Source organism: Embiotoca jacksoni, unplaced genomic scaffold (genome assembly GCF_022577435.1).
Source record: "Embiotoca jacksoni isolate LCO1_2020_lvr unplaced genomic scaffold, fEmbJac1.0.p SCAF_20, whole genome shotgun sequence".
Lineage (NCBI taxonomy): Eukaryota > Metazoa > Chordata > Actinopteri > Embiotocidae > Embiotoca > Embiotoca jacksoni.
The window spans coordinates 10,152,657-10,175,698 of record NW_027185341.1 but is presented as its reverse complement, the minus strand read 5'-3'; the positions used below and the strand labels follow the sequence as shown (position 1 = coordinate 10,175,698).

Here is a 23,042-nt window from a genome sequence, read left to right as displayed (position 1 = left end):
AGGGCTGCAGCTTCATGGTGGCGTCCTCGGCCTCCTCGGACTCGCCGTCCTCGTCGCCTGCAGACACAAACACAGGCGCCGTGTTCTCCTTCAGCACCGGCTGCTGCTGCGATCGTACCCGATGTCTCCGTGTCGTAAACTCACCCATCCTGAAGTCGATGTAGCCTTCTCCTCCGCTCATCACCAGCATGGACTTGCCTCCTTCCGGAGTCGTGGCATCTGCCGCCTTGTCGGCCGCCGCCGCCGCCGCCGCCTCTCCGCCGCTGGACGCCGGTGGAACCGAGTGACCTGAAAGCACCGAGACACGAACTGGAAATAACACCACGGAGATCTCAGCTACAGCAGGATTAGCAAAAAGTAAATATTACTACATATAGAAAGCCTGCCGAGTCTTCCCGTTATTACGGGAAAATGTTTTCACCGTCGCTGTACGGCAAAATACTCATCCACTGAAAGAGCAACTTTTTAGAAACATTTAGCCTTTTTTTTTTCACTCTTCAATAAAGGACAGAGTTATATTTCACACACAGTCAGCTGATAGTTAAGACACAACACTGGAAACATATAAAAAAAAATTAAATGTAATTAAATTAAATTAAATACACTCTCAGTTCACTTACCTGGAACGGCGGTGAAGAACTTGACGGCGTCTCGGTGACCATGGAAACAGAGCTGAGCGTGAGCCATGGAGCAATAAGGAACGAACGTCCCGGCCGTCACTTTGTCGCCGCTGTCGTCGCCGTAGATGCGAACGACCCCTCCGGGATGGTTACCGGTTGCCTTGGTGACCTTGTTGGCTGCTGATGGAAAAGTGGAAGTAAAATACACTGTTAAAACAATATTCACTTTAATAACGCGTTTGTCTACATAAATGAGCAACTGAATTTAACAAAAGCTTCCAAAAAAAAAAAATAGAGTCAGTGTTTGCTTTTAAAAACATAATGTAATAAATCACAAAGCGTAATATTTTGGTCTCGTTTGATTGTTGTTTTTATACATGTTTGGACTTATGTGAAAATCTGATGATGTTTTATGCAAAAACGTCAAAAATTCAGAACTTGCGAGCACCACAGTCCCAACTGATCCGCTGGTTTACACTCAGTTCATGACTGAAACAAACCCTCCGGGCTGCTCCAGCACTGTTAGCTTCATCACCAACTAATGAAGATACATCGTGATAAATCTTCTTACACAATCTTCTTCCCCAAAATGTTCAAAATCAATAAATGAAAGAAACAGTTGGAGCACTTGAACTTACAATCCGTCAGAGGGATGGAGATGATGACGCCGTTGCCGGTCCCGATCCACAGACGATAACACGACACCATCAGAGCCGTGATCCTCACAAACGAGAAGCCCAGTTTTCCGGTTCCTGGAGGAAAGCCAAACGTTCAAAACCGAATCTGAGCCGATGAACGACATCACTGCGTTTCAAAAACAGGCTTCTTCTGTGTGTCATTGAGGACAGGCGGCCGTGGACTGACCCAGCATCTTGCTGACGTAGGGCTCGATGTCCACGTCCTGCAGGTGCTGGAAGGTGTGAGCGTGGAACAGCCTGAGGGTGGAGTCCAGCCGGATGGACACCCAGATGCCGTCTCCGTCCCAGGCCAGCTGACGTACCTGACTGTCCTTACGAGGGTGCGCGTCGAAGGATTTCTGTAGAAGAGGAACACAAACGGTTTGACAACAGTAAAGCAAAAGACTTGACTTCGGACTTCAACCATTTTCCACCCCGGCTAATATCGTACGCACCTCAATCTTCATGGCTTTGGGCTGAACCACGTAGATCTTGTTCCTGTAGCCGCACCACACCTTGTCATGCACTATAGTCATGCAGCGGATGGAGTGGTGAGGCCTCCCCAGGTCCAACAGATGGTAGTTGGTCAGATCCCACTGTCCATCTGAAGCAGAAGAGTCGCGGTACTGAATCAAGAGACGTGCTTATACCCACATCAGTCATGTTAAAACAGGTGCTGGTAAACGGGGTATCATACTGTCATAAGAGCCGACTCTTTCAATTTGAGAGCCTGATTTCTTGTTTTCACAATCAAATACTGAAAACAAAATTCTCTCAAAAGTCTTCCCTTGGACTTAAATAGCACCGGGCTGCCTGAGGATTTACTGTATGTTTACACCAGGGGTGTCAAACTCATTTTAGTTAAGGGGCCACATACTGCCCACTTTGATCTCAAGTGGGCCAGACCAGTAAAATCATAACATAATAACGACAATATTTCTCTATGTTTAAATCATTGGTGAAGGTTTTTTGGATGATAAACTCCATTTTAAGGTCTTTCTACAATAAACTAGAAACATAAAGACCAAACACTCAGACATCAGCCCACTGTTTATCTGCCTGGGCTCTCCTCTGCAGATTCCCTAGCAGCGAGCGCTGCTGCCTGTGGCACCGAGTGCTTCTTCCTCCGGAGCAGACGTCGCATTTACACTGTTTTTGAAGCAATTACTGGATCGATTAAAAACTAATTACAAAACGTTTGTACTCATAAACCTCCATATTCTCATAGAAATGCAATTTATGTCTTTCTGTAATTTTCACACTTAGCAAAGTCATCCGACGGGCTGAGCTGGACCCCCTGGCGGGCCGGATCCGGCCCGCGGGCCGTATGTTTGACACCCCTGGTTTACACAGTCCTAGATGAATGAATGATTAAATGCTAAATTCACACCAACCAGATCTGACTTGATCTGATTAGAAACTTGATAAAACTACATCCCGCCCACCGATAGCTGTAACCTGACTGTACCACAGGCCTGTCAATCAAACAGACACGCCCCCAAAAACAGGTCTTTTTGAAGCTTATTTTATAATTCATGACGGATCATTTTTAGATGGACAGAAAACTACTAAGAAGGAGCGACTTTAGCTGACAAAACAGAAGTAACTTAAATGTATTGACATGATTTAATTGGAGAAGTTGAATGGGAGTCTATGGAGCCGGTGGCTTTTTGGAGCCGACCTCTAGTGGCACTCGGTGGTACTGCAGTTTAAGACACTCCTGAACCCCACCCATTTTTCAGACCCTTGAAGCAACATCCACTTTTACAGACAGTCTGTGACCTCCACTCAGATATCCTGTGATCCAGTTTAACCCCGCCTCCTTGCACTCTTAGATCTCAGCTTGTGCTCTCAGATCTTTGTGAAATGACCTCGAAAGAACCTGTCAAAATTCCCCAATCAATATAAGGCCAGATATGACGTTGACCAATGAAATCGTCACTGTGTCCTTGCGGGCAATGAACAAGGACGTTTACAATATTTGAGAGCGAGGGGAGACTTTTGAGAGAGAATATTACAACATGATATTGTGAAAACAAATAATCACGCCCTCAGATTGAAAGAGCATGCTCTTGACTCATGTCAGTAATATCCCACTACGCTGGTGGAGCTCGTGTCCTCTCACCTCCTCCTCTGTGGAAAATGGCCAACGTGCCGTCGGAGAGGCCGACCAGTACCCGACCTTTCACGTGTCTGTGGGAGACAAAGAGTGAGAATCACACGTTCGAAGAAGAGCGACATAAAAACCTGCAGCTGCCCGTTTGTCTGGGTGAACTCACACGATGCCGAGCACAGAGTCCTTCAGCTTTATGGAGTGGAGACACTTCTTCCACTGAGCCACCGAGGAGTGGACGTACACGCTGGAATCACAGCGGGCGCATTTCATCAGCTAACAGCGGATTTACTGAAATTCCCAGAAGTGAAATGAGGCGCTTTGACAATCTCACCATCCGTTCTGCGCGCCGAGCCACATGGTGGGCAACACGCTGCTCATCTTCTGAGCCTCTTCTCTCATCAGGTCCTGCTCCTCGGCGCTGGGGTTCGAACTCACGCCGTCCTTCAACAGATCGCTCTCCCTGCTCATCAGAGGCAACGTCAAAAACAGAGAATTATTAGAGTCTGTGCGAGTCTTTATATGTATTAACTTGTGAGGCAACTCGTCATCGAATATATTTCCTGTTCAAGCGAGATGCAGACACGATTCTCCAAAGTTAAAAAAGAAGAAGCACTAAACACAAGGCTGATGCAGCTTTTCTAATAAAACAAACGTGTAGGAGCGCAGTGCTTTCCATAATAAGTGGACGGGACACTGAGTGTTGTACAGTTATAATATATAACAATAAAAATGTAACTATATATTTATTTGATATAACTATATAAAATGAAAATATTATAACGAAAAATCCAGAATATATAAATAATGCAGCAAGTATTGTATTTTCTATGGACCCATTCGGGGGTTTAAATTACGTTATACACAAAATATATCACTGAAATATCACTACAACACGAGTAGGTGTTGGCGATTTATATCAATAACAACAAATTATATTGTCAGTTTTTTTAGTCTGTAAAATAATAAATTGCCAAATAAATATGTGCAGTATAAAGAATTTAAAAGGTAAAACATCATATTGTTAAGACTACAGTTTCTCCTGTTCCTGCAATGATCTCTGAACTCGTTCTTAAAATGACCAGAAATCCAACATGTTTCTAGATGTTCTGAACATGCGGGAAAAATCTCTCTAGTAACAATTAGTTAGGAGGAGTAGAAGGAGGAGTACAAAGAGGAGGAGTAGAAGGAGGAGTACAAAGAGGAGGAGTATAGCTCCCAGCTCGTCTCACCTCTCTGAGCTCTGCAGGTTCAGACGGACCATAAATCAAACTTGGTTACGTTCCACAGCTGACTTCCTGTTTCTACTTTCATTGTCTTTCAGCGGTTCTACGTCTGATGTAACAAGCAGTAAAATCCCAGAGCCAACAAGGTTTAATGATTATTTACTATCATACAAATATTTACATGAGCTTCATAAGCAGTAAATGGTTTTATTGAGCATTAATGTTCGGTGGTTTCTTTATGGCCGAACTGATAAAAGTGTAATTTTTACTGATCAGCCTGCGTGGTGAGGACAGCGGTGAGGACAGCGTGGTGAGGACAGCGTGGTGATGGGCCTCCTGACGTTACCTCTGAGAGTAGTTGGCTGGAGTCTCTGCTGTCAGCTGAGCTCCGAGCGGATCGGTGAAGACGTGTTCGGTGTAGACTCCTCTCAGGGTTTCTCGTTGGTCGACGAGTCCGTCGCTGCTTTCTGTCGCCTCCGTGGCCTCTTCTGCCGGTCTGGACTCTGTAGAGGAAATTTTTTATATATATAAAAAATTATATATATAAAATTATTATATTTTATCAGTGAACCAATCATATTATTATCTTTGTAAGGTGCTCCATGATAATGATGTCATGAGGATGATGATCCTGACGGCTCTCACCGGTTTCTCCGTCTTTTCCTGGACCGTCGGCCGTCTGAGGAACAGCGGTCGCCCCCTCGGCTTCACAGCCCACCACAGTGATGCCTGCGAGCACGCTGTCGCCCTCCGCCGAGCTGCTGTCGGTTGCCGGCACGCTGGCGTCTCCCGTTGGTGCCGCCTCGGCGTTCGGAGACACCTCCTCTCCAGCCGGATAGTCCGTCTCTCTTGCACCTGAACAACAACACGGGGAAAGGAGCAGAGAAATCCTGTTGCGAGTCCTCTGAATGTTAAACAAGTGATTGTGAGATGACGTTCCCTCCACTGACCCGGTACGCTGGCGATGCAGAGGACGTGCGAGTTACAAACAAAGAAGCTCTCCAGGATGTTTCCAGGCTGGTTGGCGTCGATGACGACAGCTTTAGTGGTGGACTGCGTGCTGGTGCAAATCCACACCAGCGACGACATCTCCTCCTGGTGCTGCAACTCCTTCTGCTGCTCCTGCAACGAGACGGCGGAGAATTAATGACTTATCGGTTATTTAGCTCTCTATTTCTGTCTCTGTGCGTGGATGATACAGTCAGTCTGAAATGTGACGCATCAAAGTGTGCGTGTTCACCTTGAGCTCCCGATCCAGTTGGTCCAGGCTGCTCTGAGAGCCTATCCTCCTTTTAGGGATCTCCGGCGTGGACACGTCGCTGTAAAACACGCTGGCGCCCACGATCGAACCTCCATCTCTGGTTTTACCTCCGGAGAGATTCACACCGGCAGCACACCACAGCTGAGACACAGACACAACAGTCACACACAATGAATGGACTGTTTCCATGTCACAGTACTTAATGCACAATGCTTCAAATCCAGGTTCCCACTCAAAGGCAAATGTCAAATTCCCCGACTTTCACGGACTAAAAAGCTGAAATCCTCTGACGTGTAACGAACAGAAAAACAGGCCGCTGTGCTGAGGAGACGAGAAACGGCAACATTTCTGTTAAGATCGGGCCGACATGTCCCTCCGGTTGTGCTGATACTGAAAGAAATTAAATGAATGTCTAAATACTGGTTACCGAGGAAAAGAATGTATCTAATAATAACGGTTATTAGCTCGAAACCTAATAAGCTACATTCCCAATGAATTAACATAATTATCAACAATAACTAGCGAACTAACGTTATGGTTAAACATGGAAAATTTTTCATGATGATAGTCCATGACGTGGCCCGAAAAAATATTCAATTTCATGACTTTCCCTGTCTGGAAAAGAGTTTTAAAAATTCCCTGATATTCCCTGACCTGAGGGAACACTGTATATTTAATGTGGCATAATTCACTGCAGTGTACCAGTTGGGATTATTGTGACTGATCCTCTGCTGTATCTGCTCACCCTGGTAACCAGGAGTTACAGCTGGTTGTTAGAAAATGTCTTTATTTTATGTTGAGATTTAATGCTGCACTCAAAAGGAACTCATGAGCTTGTGGTCACAACACGCGATGCGCACCGTACGCTTGGCGTTCAAGTGGTTAAGTTGTAAAAACACTGTTGCTAGGCAACGGCAACATGGACGGCGTCCAGAAGCCACACAGGTTAACGATTTATCAAGCTAACAGGGAGGTCACGACACGCAGGAAACGCAAAGTCACAGAGAGAAAAGATGGTTGGGAGGATCAACATTTTCCTCAGACGGAGGCTATTATCCAAGTTATGAAGACAAAATCTCCATGAATAAAATTACAATATATTAGCTGAACATCCACAAAAATTTACTTCAATGGCCTCTGACATTTCCGTGGTGAATAATACCACTAGAGGGCGCCGTTAACATGGACTCTTCTCGTAAACACGGTAAACACGACCTCATTTGAACGCAGCATAAATGTTAAAAAGCTGGAAAAAAGCACCTTCATAGAAGCATCTTTCTCATCCAGCGGTCTGAGGAAGACGGGAACAGGAAGGTTCTTACTCTCCGCCTGACCGCCGTTGGCCTGAAAAGTCACAGACACACAACACAACTGCATCACAGCTGGTTCCCGGTTCATCTCATCACAGTTCGATCCCACAACAAACACCGGTATGATTGACAGGATGTTTTTACGCTGGTCTCCTTACTTTGTATTTCTTGGGCAGGCTCCAGCCGTACGCCTGCACTCGTCCGTCCTCCTTCTGGACGTGAGCTTTGACCTGCTGGTACTGAGCCCTCTTCTGTTCCCGCCTGGACACCACGTTATCAGCTGCCACTCTGCGGGGCAAACAAACAGCTCAATGACAAAGATGTCTGTTCTTTTGTGTGTGTGTGTGTGTGTGTGTGTGTGTGTGTGTGTGTGTGAAGTGAAACCAACTACTACATGGAAAAAGTCTGTAACATACATTTTTATATCAAAGTCAAATCAATTAAATACAGGCTCGCAAGTAACAGCAGTTCTGTTTGAGTGTAGCGCTGCGAGCAGAAGTTAAGAAATCAATGTGTTCATGATTGACTGCTCAAGTCCTTATTTAAGCTCAAATCCACTTTTATTCTACTTTGATTTTTACATTCTCCAAGTTTTTGTTTTTTTATATAATGTCAAATATTCTTATTCTTGTTTCTAAAATGTGATTATTTGGTCGTTCTATTAGTTTTCCGTCACAATAAACTGAGATTCTTTGGGTTTGGGGATGTTGGTCGGACACAACAAGCTATTCCTACATTTTTGGAAAAATGTATTGATTAATCAGTTAATCAAATAATTGAGCATCTGAAATGAATTAGTTATGACAATAATAGTTAGTCGCAGCCCGAATTGCGTGAATACAGACAGCGAGTGTCCTCTTGATTTCTGAGTCAATGCAGCAGGTCATCTGTACATTTCCCCCCCGGCTGACTTACTCCTCATTGAGGAAGTCGAAGGCTTTGCTCTTGTCACTCGGCAGCTGCTGCAGCGTGCTGCTCTTCTTCTTCACGGACGGCTGAATCTGAGAGGTGGGTGCGTTGTACTTGACGTTCACTGGGGCCTCCACCGCCGCCTTCTTGGCCGCGCCGCCCGACGAGCTGAACAAACGGCTGAAACTGGAGGTGTAAGGACGGGGAAGTGGGAAAGAGGAGAAGGGGGGAGGAGGGGAGAGGAGGAAGGAAAAAGAAGCACACAGACAAACGTATAGAGGGGTGGACACAAGCAGTAGCTCCAGCGGCAGAGGTAGGGTTCGACGTTTAAAAGGGTAAGAAGGTTCCTTCCCCCATGCTAACACACCATGCTAGCTTTCAGACAGGTAGCTGCTGCAGCGATACACATTTACCCTTCAAGTTAAGACCCAAACTATCTGAAGAGCGAAGCGTCAGGACGCCAGAGAGCGGGGAGTGCAGGGTTAATACTGCGCACCGACTCGGACGTTAGTCAACAACACAACGCAGAACAGGCCTGCCCACAAAACACTTAATTCCCCCCCGAAAACCTGCACTATACTCGAGTATTTGTCATTTGACACGTCAGCAGATATTTATCAGGTTTATGAAGAAGACTTTCGGAGCATATTCTAAAAATGTATAACTAAACATAACAAATAAGCTCCTCCACCCATATACCCCCCCCTCCCATCTCCATAGCAACCCTCCTGCACACACCTCCTGCACACAGACATCACAACATCAGGCAGAATAAAGAGGGACACACAGAAAACAAGGCAGAGACGGTAGATTTATCAGACGAGGATTCTCTCGCAGGCAACAAGCGTTCCCGTCCCGTTACCAAACAAACACCTGCCCCAAATAATGTCCGTCTCCGAACCAAACCACACTCATTCCTTCTGAAACTCAACAAAGGAGAGCATTGGATCAGTGAGGAAAAAAACAAAAACAAATAATGATCCCACATCTGGCCCCTCAAATATTCTGTCAAGCTGGATGTTACTGATTTCCTTAAACGTTTAAAATGAGCTGGCGGGCTCTCCTCTGTTAAGAGTTTGTTATCTAAAGTCAGTCAAGATTTACCTACATCCTGGAGAAAACAACCAAACCCCATGGAGTAAACAAAAAACAACAACAGAAATACACGTGAATAACACAGTAATCTCACTGTGGTTGGTATTTAGGGCTTCGAGTGAAAAGAAAAGAAAAGAGGAGCTTACAACTGCCAGAGGCTGGATTTCTTCTTCTCTGGTAGAGCTGGGTTCTCCTTTGAAGCTCTGAAAGGAAGCGAAACATCTCTGATTAAAATTAATCACTTTAAAGATGCTGTGAAGCAAATTCCATGATTTGCTTCTCAGTACATTATACATGTGTGAAATCAGTCGCTGGAAGCTTCTGCAAAGATAGAAAACTTTGTCGCACTGAAATGTGGAGTTAAACCGTTAAACAGTTTCTCACCCGTCTTCAGCTCAGGTTGTTTGAGGCGGAGCTAAAAGCCAACCTATCTACATCACAACAACCTATCTACGTCACAACAACCTGTCACAACAACCTATCTACGTCACAACAACCTATCTACGTCACAACAACCTGTCTACCTCACAACAACCTGTCACAACAACCTATCTACGTCACAACAACCTATCTACGTCACAACAACCTATCTACGTCACAACAACCTGTCTACCTCACAACAACCTATCTACGTCACAACAACCTATCTACCTCACAACAACCTGTCTACCTCACAACAACCTGTCACAACAACCTATCTACGTCACAACAACCTAGCTACGTCACAACAACCTGTCTACCTCACAACAACCTGTCACAACAACCTATCTACGTCACAACAACCTAGCTACGTCACAACAACCTAGCTACGTCACAACAACCTGTCTACCTCACAACAACCTGTCACAACAACCTATCTATGTCACAACAACCTATCTACGTCACAACAACCTATCTACGTCAGATCACAGCCGGTTTATATGACCTTCTGCATGGCTCCTCCTCTCACGGTGAAACGCTATAAAAGCCTGCAGCTCATTTGCATAAGAGCTCCTCCCACTGGACTTCAGATCTACTCCAGCTAGCTGCTACAGGACGTCTCCCTCCACCCGCAAGTGCATCTTTCCTTGAAGCAAGAACCTCCAAAGCAGCGCTGCATCGCTATTTAAATGTCCAACTGATGAAAGAAAAAGCGGTGGATTGATTTCATGAAGATCTAAAGGAGACGTTAGGATGAACACCAACAGGCGTCTGCAGGAACCATTGAATGGTGGATTGTTTCACCAACTTCCACCGGAGATGGACCGAGTTCACGGACACACCGCTCCTCCTGCAGCGCCGAGCTTCACCCTCACGGCCGCACCGTCCGCCGCCGCTGGCAGAGTGTCCCAGAGAGTATTTGAACCCACACTCAGTGCATCTCTGTTTTTAAGTGTACCCTCTATTTTGCCTTTGTTTCTGTTTGTTATTATGTGTATTTGTAACGTCATCAGAAGGACCCACCCACACACCCACACACCCACACACACACTTGCTCCTCCCGACTTACCGGATCATCTCGGTCCATCTGACGGCCTCCTGCAGCTCCATCAGCCTCTCCTTGTACTGGTTCCTCTCCATCAGGACTCGGGCCATCTCCACCCGGGTGAAGCGCTTCCTCTGCGCTGTCGGCACATCGCTCTGCAGGCATGACAGAAGCATGAGATCAATACATTCAGATCAATACATTCAGATTGATTAGTTCTGTTCATGTTTACTTCCATTTCACCTGATGAACCCTCGGCTGTTTTCAAGGTAATTTCTCTACCTACACTTTTAAGCTCATACATTGGTCACTGTTGGGGCGAACCATTCATGCTGTATCTTGTTTTTTTTTTCCAGAATAGTCAAGGCTTTCCAGATTTTCCATTATTTAATTTGGTAATATTTACAGATATTTTCAATTTGCCTTTACATCAAGAAAAAAAGAAATTAGTCTAATGAAATCGTTAGGTTTTTACATGTATCTCACCAGAAAATATTGTCAGTAGAGATATCTTTTTATAATTGTGTAGAGGAGATTGTCTCGAATCTAACGATATCTGACCATGTTTGTGGGAGACTGTATGACTCAGCAATTTGAGTGCCTGAAGGAAAATAAATGTCATGAACGACTCCTGGTGGCCCAAACCAGGGACACCCAGTGATATGTGCTAATAACTCAGCTGTAGTGGAAGCACAGAAAAACGTTGTTGTTATTATAATTTTTTTCAAGGCACTGACATTTCTGGAAAGCTCAAGTCGTGCAGCTTCATAGGATGTGCGTTACATCTCTCCGAGATGTACACTTGCTGCGCTATCAAACCGAGAAGAAGAAGAGTGAATCTGAACACACTTTGCATCCAATCGGATTTTAAGTGTTAAAGCTCGTTAAACATTTTAAAAACCTCAAGCTCTCCTATTTATACAGGAAAACAACACAAGAAGCAAAGACTCACATCGTCCTCATTCTCATTCTTGACCTTGTGTCTGGGGTCTTCCATCTCTGATCGGACTCTGCAACACAGTACACAACCTAGTACACAACCCAGTACACAACCTAGTACACAACCCAGTACACAACCCAGTACACAACACAGTACAGTGCAACCAGGTCTCGAAGTCAAACTGCACTTTGTCGACTGGCGGACGGCTAGTGTGTCTGCACCGACTCACTTCTTGAGCTCTTCTTCGAGTTCTTTGTTCTTCTCCTCCAGTTTGGTTTTGGCCTGAGTGACAGCGTCCAGCTCTCCTCGCAGAACCTCCTTCTCACACGACAGCTCGTCCACACGTGCTATCAGGTCGTTCTTCACCACATTCAGAGCGTTTCTGACACAGAACACAGATGAATGAGATCAAGCATCCTCAGCGGATACCGCTACCGAACACCAGGTGGCAGCACTGTCCTGTTTCTCAATAACGGAACTCATCATTAATAGTTCATTATCAATATGAATCTTTAGAAAGAAAGTGCAACAAGGAGTGGACCAAAATAGAAGCAACTCTTGGAAAAGGATTTTGACAGTGGAAACTTAATCCCAAGTACAAACACTGATACAGTGATATTGTGTTGAACAACAACCATGAATCATGTGTTGCTCTGAGGTTTACATTTTTAAGTAAATGAGGAAACTAACAGCTCCATAAACGCCACCTGCAGCCAAACAGAAGGTGAAATATTCCAAACACAGAGAGCATCAACAAAACATCAAGAACAAACACATACAGCACAAAAACAACAAAAAGACTAATGCAAGTATTTGGCACGCAACCGAACTGTTTACATACACACATGGGAAGAAAGGCCTCTTAAGGAGACATACAAAATACTAACTTGGTCTCCAGCAGCTGCGTGTTCTCGTGGATGAGATGTTCAACTTCCCGGCCCATACCTGAAAATGAACAGCCATATTATGAATTAAAAATAAGTCTCATCATCTGCTCCAGCATGAAAGGAATAAATACACATGTTGAAATTGGGTAATTCCACATTTCTTTGTTTCTATGCCTATTTTACACACTAACATAACTAACATCTGTCTTACCTAGAAAGTTGTAGTCTGACAGTCATGCAAAGGGTGATCAGAAACAGCTTCATGAGACTCTGTAAGTAAGTTAAATAGTCTAATTTGAACATTTCTACTCTACAGTAAGACTGTCTGTCACAACATTACTCTAATCTATACTGGACCTCCATCAGAAAAGTCACAGAGGGCATTGAAAATGTACACACATCAGGGACACTAATGAAGGCAACAAGGAGCTGCTAAAGAGCTCTGAGGGGGTAAATTCACTGATACACACCAGAAAAGTCGTCTGTAAAGCCCAACAGCCAAAGGAAAAGACAATTCAGAGAATACGAGAGGGAAATGAAATGGTTTGTAAAACGTAAAGACTGCGGGGCAATCAGAAGTCAGGAGGGAGTGAGGCTTCTCACCCAGCAGGTCAGCTCCTTCGTCCACGTCTCCTATGAGGTCGTTTCCTGCAGACGACAGCTCCTCAAACAGAGACTCGGTGTTGCGGTCGAACGCCAGATTCTCGATGCCACCTTTGGCTGGTGTGCTGGGTGGACGGGAGAAGCACAGGGAGGAAATGTAAGACAAGGACAGGGAGCAGAAGGAGGATTATCAGGATAAAGAAGGTTTGTTATTTCAATACTGCCATCAAATTGTATATTTTATTTGTGGCGACAGGAAAATCGGAATTAAAAATAGAGCAACACGTTGTGATGTGGACACGAGAAGTGGTGAGTATCTATGTTTTTCTTATAGTCAACAAATCCCACAAAAAGACAAAAATCATAGCCTTCAACAAGTATGTCTTCATAAATCTAATTCCTCTGGGTAAAAACTATAAAAACACATCGATGAGCCACACAAACACTTTAGTTTATTCTGACTCGGCTACAAATCCGCCATCTTGCCGCAAGAAACACTCACCAGAGCATGAAATGTGGATTAATACGCAACGTACAATAGTCCCCAACAAATGCACTACTTGTCCTGTGAATTTCCTCGGCTGCTTGAGGAAATTACAAAGTTACATGTTTCATTCTGGACTTTGGAAACAGCAGCTGACAAATCAATCTCATCATTCGCTCCATTCAGCAGCTGTTCAGGAGCATTAGATTGTATTTTTGTACCAACTTCATTAGGAACCAGTGGTGATGAGTCCTTAGACGGGATGGAGGAATCAGAAAGTACACGAACTGAAGAACAGCTGGTTTTGGTCTTTTTATCGGATTTGTTGACAGTCAGAAAACGATGGAATATTTCATTTCATGGTCTTCTATTTTGATAATTAGTGATAAATTTAAATCATTTCTCAAACTCAAATTACAAATAATCAAGTGTGAGAATTTGGAGCGTTTTCTTTGGTGTTTTATGATGCTAAATTGAGCATCTTTTGGTTTTAGATTGTTACTTGGACCAAAACTATTGACAGACATCATCTTGAGCTTTACAGAACCGTAACAAGCATTTTTGTGCAGTTTTCTCAGTTCACAGAAGAAAAAAAAAAGATTGTGCAGATGAACTAGTGGTGAAAGTAATTGTAGTCCTGTACCTTGTTCCTCTGCAGCCACCGAGCTCCATGTCCAGTTCAGGAGTGGACTCTATGATGGCCTGCACCTCGGACTTCTCCAGGGGGTCCGCTCCATCTAGTACAACCAGCACACATACAGTTATTGTTTTTGTAAGAGCAAAGGCAGTTGATGTTTAAATGGCACTTGTCCCATGGAGGTTTTAGTACAAGCAGGGAGCTGAAAGTGGACTGACCATCACTTTTGATTGGTGTAGTCACAGCCTCCTGACCCTGCTGTCCTTCCTGCACTACTGCTATGTTCTTACTGCTCTCCGGCTTCCCGCCGTTCCGGTCCAGGTTCTTGTTGTCTGAAGCGTCCCGTTCCCGTAGGGGCGTGTCCACAGACGCCATGGCAACATCAGAAGCGGACGTAGACAGCGGCGACTTCCCCCCGACACTGGACGCAGGACTCACGGCGTGATGAGGCGAGAGGGGCGCGGTGGACTGAGAGCTCCCGCCGCATGTAGCGGTGGGGTCGTTGGGTTTAGAGGCGCCACCCTGAGAGGACGCGGTGCTGTTGGATTTGGAGCCTCCATCTTGTAAAGAAGCAGGAGTTCCACTTTTGGAGACACTTCCCTGGTGGGTTGGCGTGCTGGACTTTGAGCCTCTGCGGTTCCCATGGGTCAATTCATCCTGAAGGTGAAGGAGGAAGAGGGGAGCGAGTCAGGAGACACAGAGGACAGCAACAGATAAAACTAGGATCACCAGGAAGTGAGCGTTACTTGTAACGTATACTGGAGGTTTTATATTTTCAACTTCACTCATTTTCAGCTGTAAAAATAGGTTACATGCAAAACAAACGCAAACAGCTGGGTGAAAAAAAACAACAACAAAAAACACATCACGCCATTAACAACTTAAACTATTTATTTTTTTAAATAAATGTAATTTTATTTGTTGTGTTCAAAAGGTTTCACTTCACCATGCAGCTCAACTTCACATAAATGCAACACAACCCAAAATCCAACATGCATCCTGGGCCTAAAACTCAGTGAAGACAGCTGCTTATATTTGGTCTCAACTCGGGTCGTCTGGTATCATAAACTGAGGTCCATGTGGTCTCATAACTATGTTCCTCTATGTAGCATCACGGTCCTTCAGGGAACTTCGTGAGTTGAAATGACAATATGGCTTTATTGCTATTTACTGGACTCTCCACCGTTAATGAGGTATATCGTCATGGTAACCTCTGACTGCTCGAGCGCACGTTAACTTCACAGGATGAGATCAAGTCTGCCAACAGCACGACCACGAGCCAATCAGATCAATGGAAACTCATTCCTACAGGATCCCAACAGGGACAAAAGAGCACAAGTTTATATAATAAAACTTGTTATTATGTTAGTTAAATGCAGAGGAAATCTTTTTTTTTATTAGTAATAAATTTGACAATTATGTCATTATGATTGTACTGTATATTTCTCCTCATTAAACAGAACTTTTTGCTGCCATAATTACACTGGGATGAGTAACCCCAGAGGAAACTCGGCCAGCTTCCTGATTAGTTATCATAATTTTGAGCTCAGAGAGGTCAGCTAACTCAAAGATCACTTCATGATGCCGGATCCTGAGACTGCGCCTCGTTACAAATCTGCTCCATTCTGGTAACGTGCAACACTTAAAACAATGTTTTAAATGCAGATAAACATTTCCTATGTTCAAATGAATCCTGATTTCAGTTTTCACACTGTTATGACAAACTATGACTGATAGTTTCATACTCCGAACTGAAAATACAAAGATGCCATGCATTTCACCGAAACGAGGTATTGTCAATATGTTAGCGTAATCTAATAAAATTACACATACAGTCAATTCTGCAACACAAACGTGACCAAACATAACATCACAGAACTCTGTTAGTCTGGTGGATGCTTGAAGGGCGGAGTTTCTCCATGAGAAACAGGTCTACCTGCTCCTGATCAGCCTCCTGGGAACTTTCACCTTCCTCTCTGACTGCAGAAAATAGATCCTTAAACTGAAGGATATTAAAGATGTGCTTATTAATTTCACACTATACGTTGATAAAGTAGAATGTTTTTTTTTTAATTATTATTATTTTTTAAATCAATCAAAGGAATCTTAAAAGCTCAAAAAAAAAAACCCGCGTCGTGTTAATTATCGTATAAATGAAGTTGCTTCTTATGGAGGGATGTTGCAGGACCTCAAATAAACCGGAAATTCTTATTTCTTATTAAAACTTATCTGCATTTTTCTAAGATAATAAAACAAAAGTGTGATAAAAAAAAAATCTGACCCCCATAAGCACACGAAGCAGCGATGCCCGTTTACGAAATCCTTCGGTGCACAAGGTGACCTGTTTGGCGACGGCTCTCTGTGTGTAAATTAATCAAAGTTGAGTTGACATTTACAGAACCACTCAAACACTCTTAGGTTCCAGCAGCTCTTAGCAGCCCGGAGTGGCGTCCACATTTTCCAGCCCCGCATTGTTTTGATCTGCTAACACCAGCAGCTTCAGTCCTATAAATAGCAACGTGCTGATGGAAAAGAATCAATCGGGACAATAACAAAGCATCCACACAGATCCCTCTGTCACCTTCAAACAGGGACTGCATCAAATATCACCACATGTTTGACCAGCAATACTGTGGGGATGACCACTGGTGCTTTGACTAAATATTTACACAAGTAATGTGGATATTATGATTAAGTGGTTAAAGGCAGCCAATAGAACAACTAGAAGAGTCTGGTAAGGTTAGAAAAATGACATCACTTTCATGTAATGATGAAACCTTTAAAACCAGGAAATGACAAACACTTCAAAGTCAAATCATGACATTACAATATGTCATGGCAATAATATGGACATGATAGGAATGACAAATAAATGAACCTTGAACCTCATCTCATCTCATATCCTGATATCAAAGTAATATCAATATACTGCTCAGCTCTACCTTGAAAAACACAAGCTGGGTGTTAAAACACTTAAATAACAGACTTCAAAGCTCTCAGACATTAAATGAGTTAATATTAGAGAATGAATCTTCCTCTATCCTGTTGTTCTCTCACATTTAATCCCTCTCTGAAGCCACCTCCTCCCCTCTCTGCACTGATGGCAGTATTTCCTTTCACATCGCCTGTCTACATGCTGGCGTCACCCTATTGTTGCTATAGTAGCACTGAGTGGCCAATTGGGGGGGAGCGTCCCTCCTCGACAGTTGCTCTTCCCTATTCATCCAGAAAACACACACACACACACACACACACACACACACACACACACACACACACACACACACACACACACACACACACACACACCTCTAAACATGGCGAGAGGGATGGGCTCACTACTCGTAAATCTTCTGAAAATGTCAAGTCAGAGGAAGCAACACAAAAGCGCTGTTGTGTAGCTGAACTGAGGGTAAAGTGTAAAACGGTGTGTGTGTGTGTGTGTGTGTGTGTGTGTGTGTGTGTGTGTGTAGAAGTTTGGTTAAGAAAAAAAAAAAAGATGCACTGAGTTACCTTTGTTGTAGTGCAGGACTGTGTGTGTGTGTGTGTGTGTGTGTGTGTGTGTGTGTGTGTGTGTGTGTGTGTGTGTGTGTGTGTGTGATGCTCAAAAGGAGTCCATGAATCATCAGACGATTCGACTGCCAGTTATGAAACAATCTAACAGCCGCAATAACCTGAATAAAAAAAGTTTGTCACCAAAAAGCCAACCCACTTCCACCCTCCGTCCATTTGACCCAGTCCCAGTGTAATAACTCCAAATGAATATGAATTGGATGTTCATTAATATTCATGATGGACCCTTGCTTACAGCATGGTTTCCAACAGCAACAATGTGAAGACACTGTGTCCTTTCCTCCCTCCCTTGAGGTTAAAGGCAGGCCCCCGAATGGTACCACTTCCCCTGCTTCCTGGGCTCCAAGCCACCCCGGCTCTCTCTCTTCTCTCTCTCTCACACACACACACACACACACACACACACACACACACACACACACACACCACACACCACACACACACACACACACACACGAAAGCACAAACTGCTAAAAAGTCTGGACGCACTGAACAATCCTTTCTCTCTGAATAGAAACGTACTCTCTCTTTGGTGTTTGCTGGCACTGACTGCTTGCATTTTGTTTCCACAAACTCTTTGAGATGAACGGGGGATGATGTCACCAGTCTGATCCGTGGGAAGCTTCGGCAACGTTACACTTTGTAACTGCTGGTGTGACGAGAAGTCTTAATCTTAAATGAATCAAGACTTCAAAGAAGGACCTGCAAGCATCGTACCTTGAGGCTGGTGTTGGACCGTGGGTGGCTGAGGTTGTTGAATCTCCAGGGTTCAGATGGGGTGTCCACGGGTTCCCTCTGGGGGTCGGGGGTCATACCGTCAGGCCCAGGGAGTTGGAATAGGCCCATGGAGATGGGACGCTCCTTCCTGAAGACAGAAAGAAACAGAGGGAGGGATGATTCAAAAGTAAAAAGAATAATTTTAAAGGAAAGTAACATGAAAGAGTCAGAGATTGGCCCGCTGGCCAAGTCACTCTGATGTAAGCAGAATATAAAAAAACAAGACTGAGGGCTCGCTGAGGTTTCAGCACAGCAGTGCTTTGAGCTAAATGCTAATGTTAGCATGCTAATATGCTCACAATAAAAAAAAATAGAGGGTATAATATTCACCATGTTCACCACCTTAGTTTAGCAGGTTAGAATTCATTAGATTAGATAATCAGCACCAAACAAAGTTATTAAGAAAGTAAGTAAGCAACATGTTCTTTATATAGCACCGTACAAAACCTGGCTTACAAAGTGCTTTACAAAAAATGAATGGTTAAAAGAACAAAGATATTAGAACAGGACACAACAGAACAATAAAAACCAAAGACAGATCTTTGGCTGTGACTTAAAACCCTCCAGAGAGGTTGGCGAGTTGACTCCCAGGGGGAACCACAGCCCCCTCATGTTTTCAGTCTCCCGCAAGTCCAACAGAGCTCATTCAGCGGACCTGAGGACCCTAGTTGGGCAAATGGGATTAATAGTTCACTAATATCCTCTTGGTCAGGACAATTCAAAGCCTCGTAGATGAGGAGTTTTGGACGAAATACAACCACTTAACAGAAATAAAGAGTTCAGTTCGGTGCAACACCAGATATGCCAACCCATTTCTGGAGCCTTTCAATCCTAATAGTTTTATAAATGGTGTCACAGGACGTAGCTCCATCTAGACGAAGGTCTGGCTGCATGGGCACATCATGGGCGACCCCCAGCAGAGCTGTCTTGGTGCTGTTTCTGAAAGAAGCCCGATTGGTATTCGTCAAATGTGTCTTTTTTTTCCAAGCAGTTCCAAAAGTTGCCAGCAGACCATCAAAATTTAAAAAAAAATAAAAAAGGTAGCATATAAATAGATCTAGGAACGTATGCAACGGTCTAGGTTTCTTTAGAAGGGGTTGAACTGTGGCCACATCAGGGTTCATTTGCTGGGCACCTTGAATATTCATCCCAAATTTAGTCTCAAACCATCCAGTAGTTGCAGAGATATTTTAGTCTGTCACATTTCCAGCCCGAAACTCAGGCTGCTGGCATTTTGTTCAGTAGCAAAGGAGGCCTTAAAACGAGAGAAGCAGTCGCACCCACATCACGGTGCAAGAACGCGTGATTTATCGTGAGCAATAAGGAGTGCAGTATATCGGATTCTATGTTCTCATTACTTTCACTGCTCTCGCCCTCCTCTTCCATGTTGTGATGAAGTTCCTACAGAGAACGTGACAGAAGGTAAAAGAGTTAATAATGTGGAGCGATGAGTTTAACAGCTTCTGTAGTTCACGAAGCACGAGGTCACTCACATAATTAATCCTATATTAAATGTGCTTTTGCGAAACTAAATGGATATTAACAGTCCATTCTCCAGAGCAGTGGAAGCAGATGAGCCAAATATAATCCGTCAAACAAAACAAACTGTGTGACGAGACTGAGAGGAGACTTCACAGAGAGGTTCGGTAGTAAAGACTCCGGTTGCACTAGCGTGGGAGGAGATTTAAAGCCTCATAAACTCCTTCACAAAAACCCATTTGTATCCGTCTCCATGATGGAGATGCATTTTGTGTTATTAGAAGCAGGTCAGCTGAAGGACTTCACACAGAGGCTGGAACACGTCAGCAAAAACAAGCGATTATTATCTTTAGCTTCAGAGCTGAAACTCGGCTCGCTCATTGTGGCGTGATCGTGTTCACATACAAACTTTAACAAGAACTGGAACTACCGAATGAGCGATAACATCAACAATATCCAGTAACACGGGTACAAATTGGTGGCTGAGTGGTCGGTTCAAGAAGATGCTTGGTTTGAACACCTTGGTCGTTCCAGGTTGTATCTGCGTGGAGTTTGTATGTTCTTCCTGTGTTTGCGTGGGTTTCCTCGTATGTTAATAACATACCTATGGAGTTAATACTCTCTTCAGGAGCACTGGACAAAAACAACCGGAGCTGAAGTGTAGTTCCTCGTGTGTCTGTGTGCGTAGGATGGGTCAAAATGCAAAATTCAGAGGATCAGTTTTCCCACAGGGATCAATAGAGTATAAAAACACACACACACACACACACACACACTGCACCCTCCACTGCATCAGAGCAAATGCACACCAGCAGCTTTTCTCACTCCAGCGACCAGGTATGAAAACAAACTCCTGTACAGTGAGCAGAACAATGGCTGCCATTAGAGCAGCTGGCGAGCAGGGATGAAAAGCAGCCGGCCCAAAAAAAACAATGGACACACTACCATATTGAGAAGAGGAGGTCACATGCGGGCCACTGATGGTGACCACCACTGCCTTTTGTCTTTTGAACTGAGCAGTGAGGAAAGGGGGAAAAAAAAAAAAAAAAAAAAAAAAAAAAAATCGCATGCCGAGTTTACAGGCACCAGTTTTACTTTAAAAAGATCTTTACCAAACTATGAGAAAACTCCTAAACAACCATAAACGGTGGCGAGATTGAAATATCGAAGAGGATGTAGTCAAGATTTGATTCATGCTACTTGTACCTCTCTCTCTCTCTCTCTCTCTCTCTCTCTCGACCTACTTTTAGTGTGCAGTCTCATAGTGTCCAACTATAACACACCCACATGGCAGCAACACTGCGACTGCATGGCCACAAACTGGTTAAAGCTACAAAGATTACAGCAGGGAAGATCAATTCAGATACACACCTACGCACTAACATTACACACACACAAACACACACACACGGGTTGTACCTGCTGGGTCTGGGTAGGGAGGGTAAGGAAGGCAGGGCAGGTAAGCCTCCGGTAGAGACAGAGTAGTGAACCAGCAGCAGCACAGACAGAGACACCAGCACAGCAGAGTTGATGACCACCGCTCCCCCGACAAAGCCAAAAACAAACAGCAGCATACACCCGGGGCTCATGGCCCCCCCAGATCCTGGCCCAGTGCCTCACTGGGGACCAGGAGGTTGGGGGGCACAGGCGATGACAGCAGGGTGGTGGGGGGCACCAAATTCACTACTGGAGGTACATGAACAGCAGAGGTGCAGATGTCGGAGATGATGTTGTCTCCTTCGGAGCAGGTCTCAGGCAGAACAACGTGTCAGCAGCAGTAATCCTGCCGGCTTCAGCAGCAGTGACCGATGACAGCAGAGCGGTCGATCGTCCACAGAGCAGCAGCAGCTCTCCTCCACGGAGCTCCTCCGCCAGGTGATCACTTCTCCTTCCTCCTTCTCTCTTCCTATCCTCTGCCGAGATGCGACACGGCTGCCGCTGTGCAGTCTAGAACTCTCCGACGCTCTCCCCCTCTCGCTGTGATCGCACCCAGCACCCCTCCCTCGCTGCCTCTCTCTCCATCTCCCTCTCTCTTTTGGATGCTGAGGCAGCTCGTTCCATATGCCTCTTCTCGGGCTGCAGCTTATTGGCTGCAGCATGGGGAGACTGAGCAGAGCAAAGTGTGTGTGTGTGTGTGTGTGTGTGTGTGTGTGTGTGTGTGTGTGTGTGTGTGAACTGAAGGCATGGTGGGGGGTCCAGGGAATAAAGGGGGTTAAGCGGGTGCAGAGAACTCGTCCAGTGTTCATTGAAATGTGAATGTATTAGTACATGTTGAAACTTTCTACAAATCACAGGCATGTGACGTGAAAAAGGAAAAACGGCTTCCTGTCGCAAATCGCAGCCAAGTTACACAAGAAGCTGAATGCGTGTGATCACGGTAGGCTGTTTGAGCCCAAGACTCCCGGACCATCTAAGAGCTGTTGGATGTTCATAACATAAGCATAAGAAATTGTATTTTCTTGATTCCTGTTGTTCTGGGTTTTGTACCCTCATGGTTGAAATGCACTTACTGTAAGTCGCTTTGGATAAAAGCGTCAGCTAAATGAAGTGTAATGTAATGTGATGTTCCCTTTCTTTGGCAACAAGACTCTACCGCCACGCCAGCAGCTCTGTGTCGGCTGTACTTGAACTAAATGCTAACATTAGTCAGCTAACACACTGATGTTTCTCAGGTTTAAAGACCTGTTCATTATTTGAAACTAACAGGAATGCCATTTGTTTTGCAGGAATTTGGCCACATTTTTAAGTACTGTTCAAGTACAACTTTGACCTGACAGTCAAACCATAAACTTAAGCGGGCGAGAGGCCTCTTATTTACAAGAGCAGAACTCAACTATCAGAGCAGAGTTAATGTGAGAGCTCGTATGACCTCCAGCACTCGACAAGCAGACACGGATGTGGTGCTACTTAGTTTTATCCACGCAGGTGTCATTCTTTGCCTTTCTTTATGTCTTGTGTCTATAGCTGGCAGCTGTTGGTTGTTGAG

General features: G+C 44.5%; 1 protein-coding gene across 8 annotated transcripts in view; it reads right to left on the bottom strand.

Annotated features, from left to right (window-relative positions):
• Positions 1–23,042, bottom strand: part of spag9b (sperm associated antigen 9b) — a 46,458-nt gene that overhangs the window by 2,613 nt on the left and 20,803 nt on the right. The window contains exons 1-27 of one of the 8 annotated variants that reach the window (XM_069156204.1): positions 21,476–22,133; positions 18,518–18,665; positions 16,164–16,229; positions 14,446–14,884; positions 14,234–14,327; positions 13,107–13,231; positions 12,504–12,561; positions 11,846–11,998; positions 11,629–11,686; positions 10,701–10,831; positions 9,357–9,414; positions 8,123–8,304; positions 7,366–7,495; positions 7,158–7,241; positions 5,877–6,038; positions 5,587–5,758; positions 5,282–5,491; positions 4,983–5,139; positions 3,745–3,873; positions 3,577–3,657; positions 3,423–3,490; positions 1,753–1,901; positions 1,485–1,656; positions 1,259–1,372; positions 621–800; positions 145–309; positions 1–57 (exon numbers count right to left, since the gene is read on the bottom strand). The exon at positions 1–57 is cut by the window's left edge and continues 2,613 nt beyond it. In XM_069156204.1, the coding sequence (XP_069012305.1) occupies positions 1–57; positions 145–309; positions 621–800; positions 1,259–1,372; positions 1,485–1,656; positions 1,753–1,901; positions 3,423–3,490; positions 3,577–3,657; positions 3,745–3,873; positions 4,983–5,139; positions 5,282–5,491; positions 5,587–5,758; positions 5,877–6,038; positions 7,158–7,241; positions 7,366–7,495; positions 8,123–8,304; positions 9,357–9,414; positions 10,701–10,831; positions 11,629–11,686; positions 11,846–11,998; positions 12,504–12,561; positions 13,107–13,231; positions 14,234–14,327; positions 14,446–14,884; positions 16,164–16,229; positions 18,518–18,665; positions 21,476–21,645 (3,712 nt within the window). In that variant the 5' untranslated portion in view covers positions 21,646–22,133. Of the gene's footprint in view, positions 58–144; positions 310–620; positions 801–1,258; positions 1,373–1,484; positions 1,657–1,752; positions 1,902–3,422; positions 3,491–3,576; positions 3,658–3,744; positions 3,874–4,982; positions 5,140–5,281; positions 5,492–5,586; positions 5,759–5,876; positions 6,039–7,157; positions 7,242–7,365; positions 7,496–8,122; positions 8,305–9,356; positions 9,415–10,700; positions 10,832–11,628; positions 11,687–11,845; positions 11,999–12,503; positions 12,562–13,106; positions 13,232–14,233; positions 14,328–14,445; positions 14,885–16,163; positions 16,230–18,517; positions 18,666–21,475; positions 22,134–23,042 lie in introns of those variants that run through there. The other 7 variants (XM_069156202.1, XM_069156199.1, XM_069156200.1 and 4 more) reach the window with 7 other exon arrangements.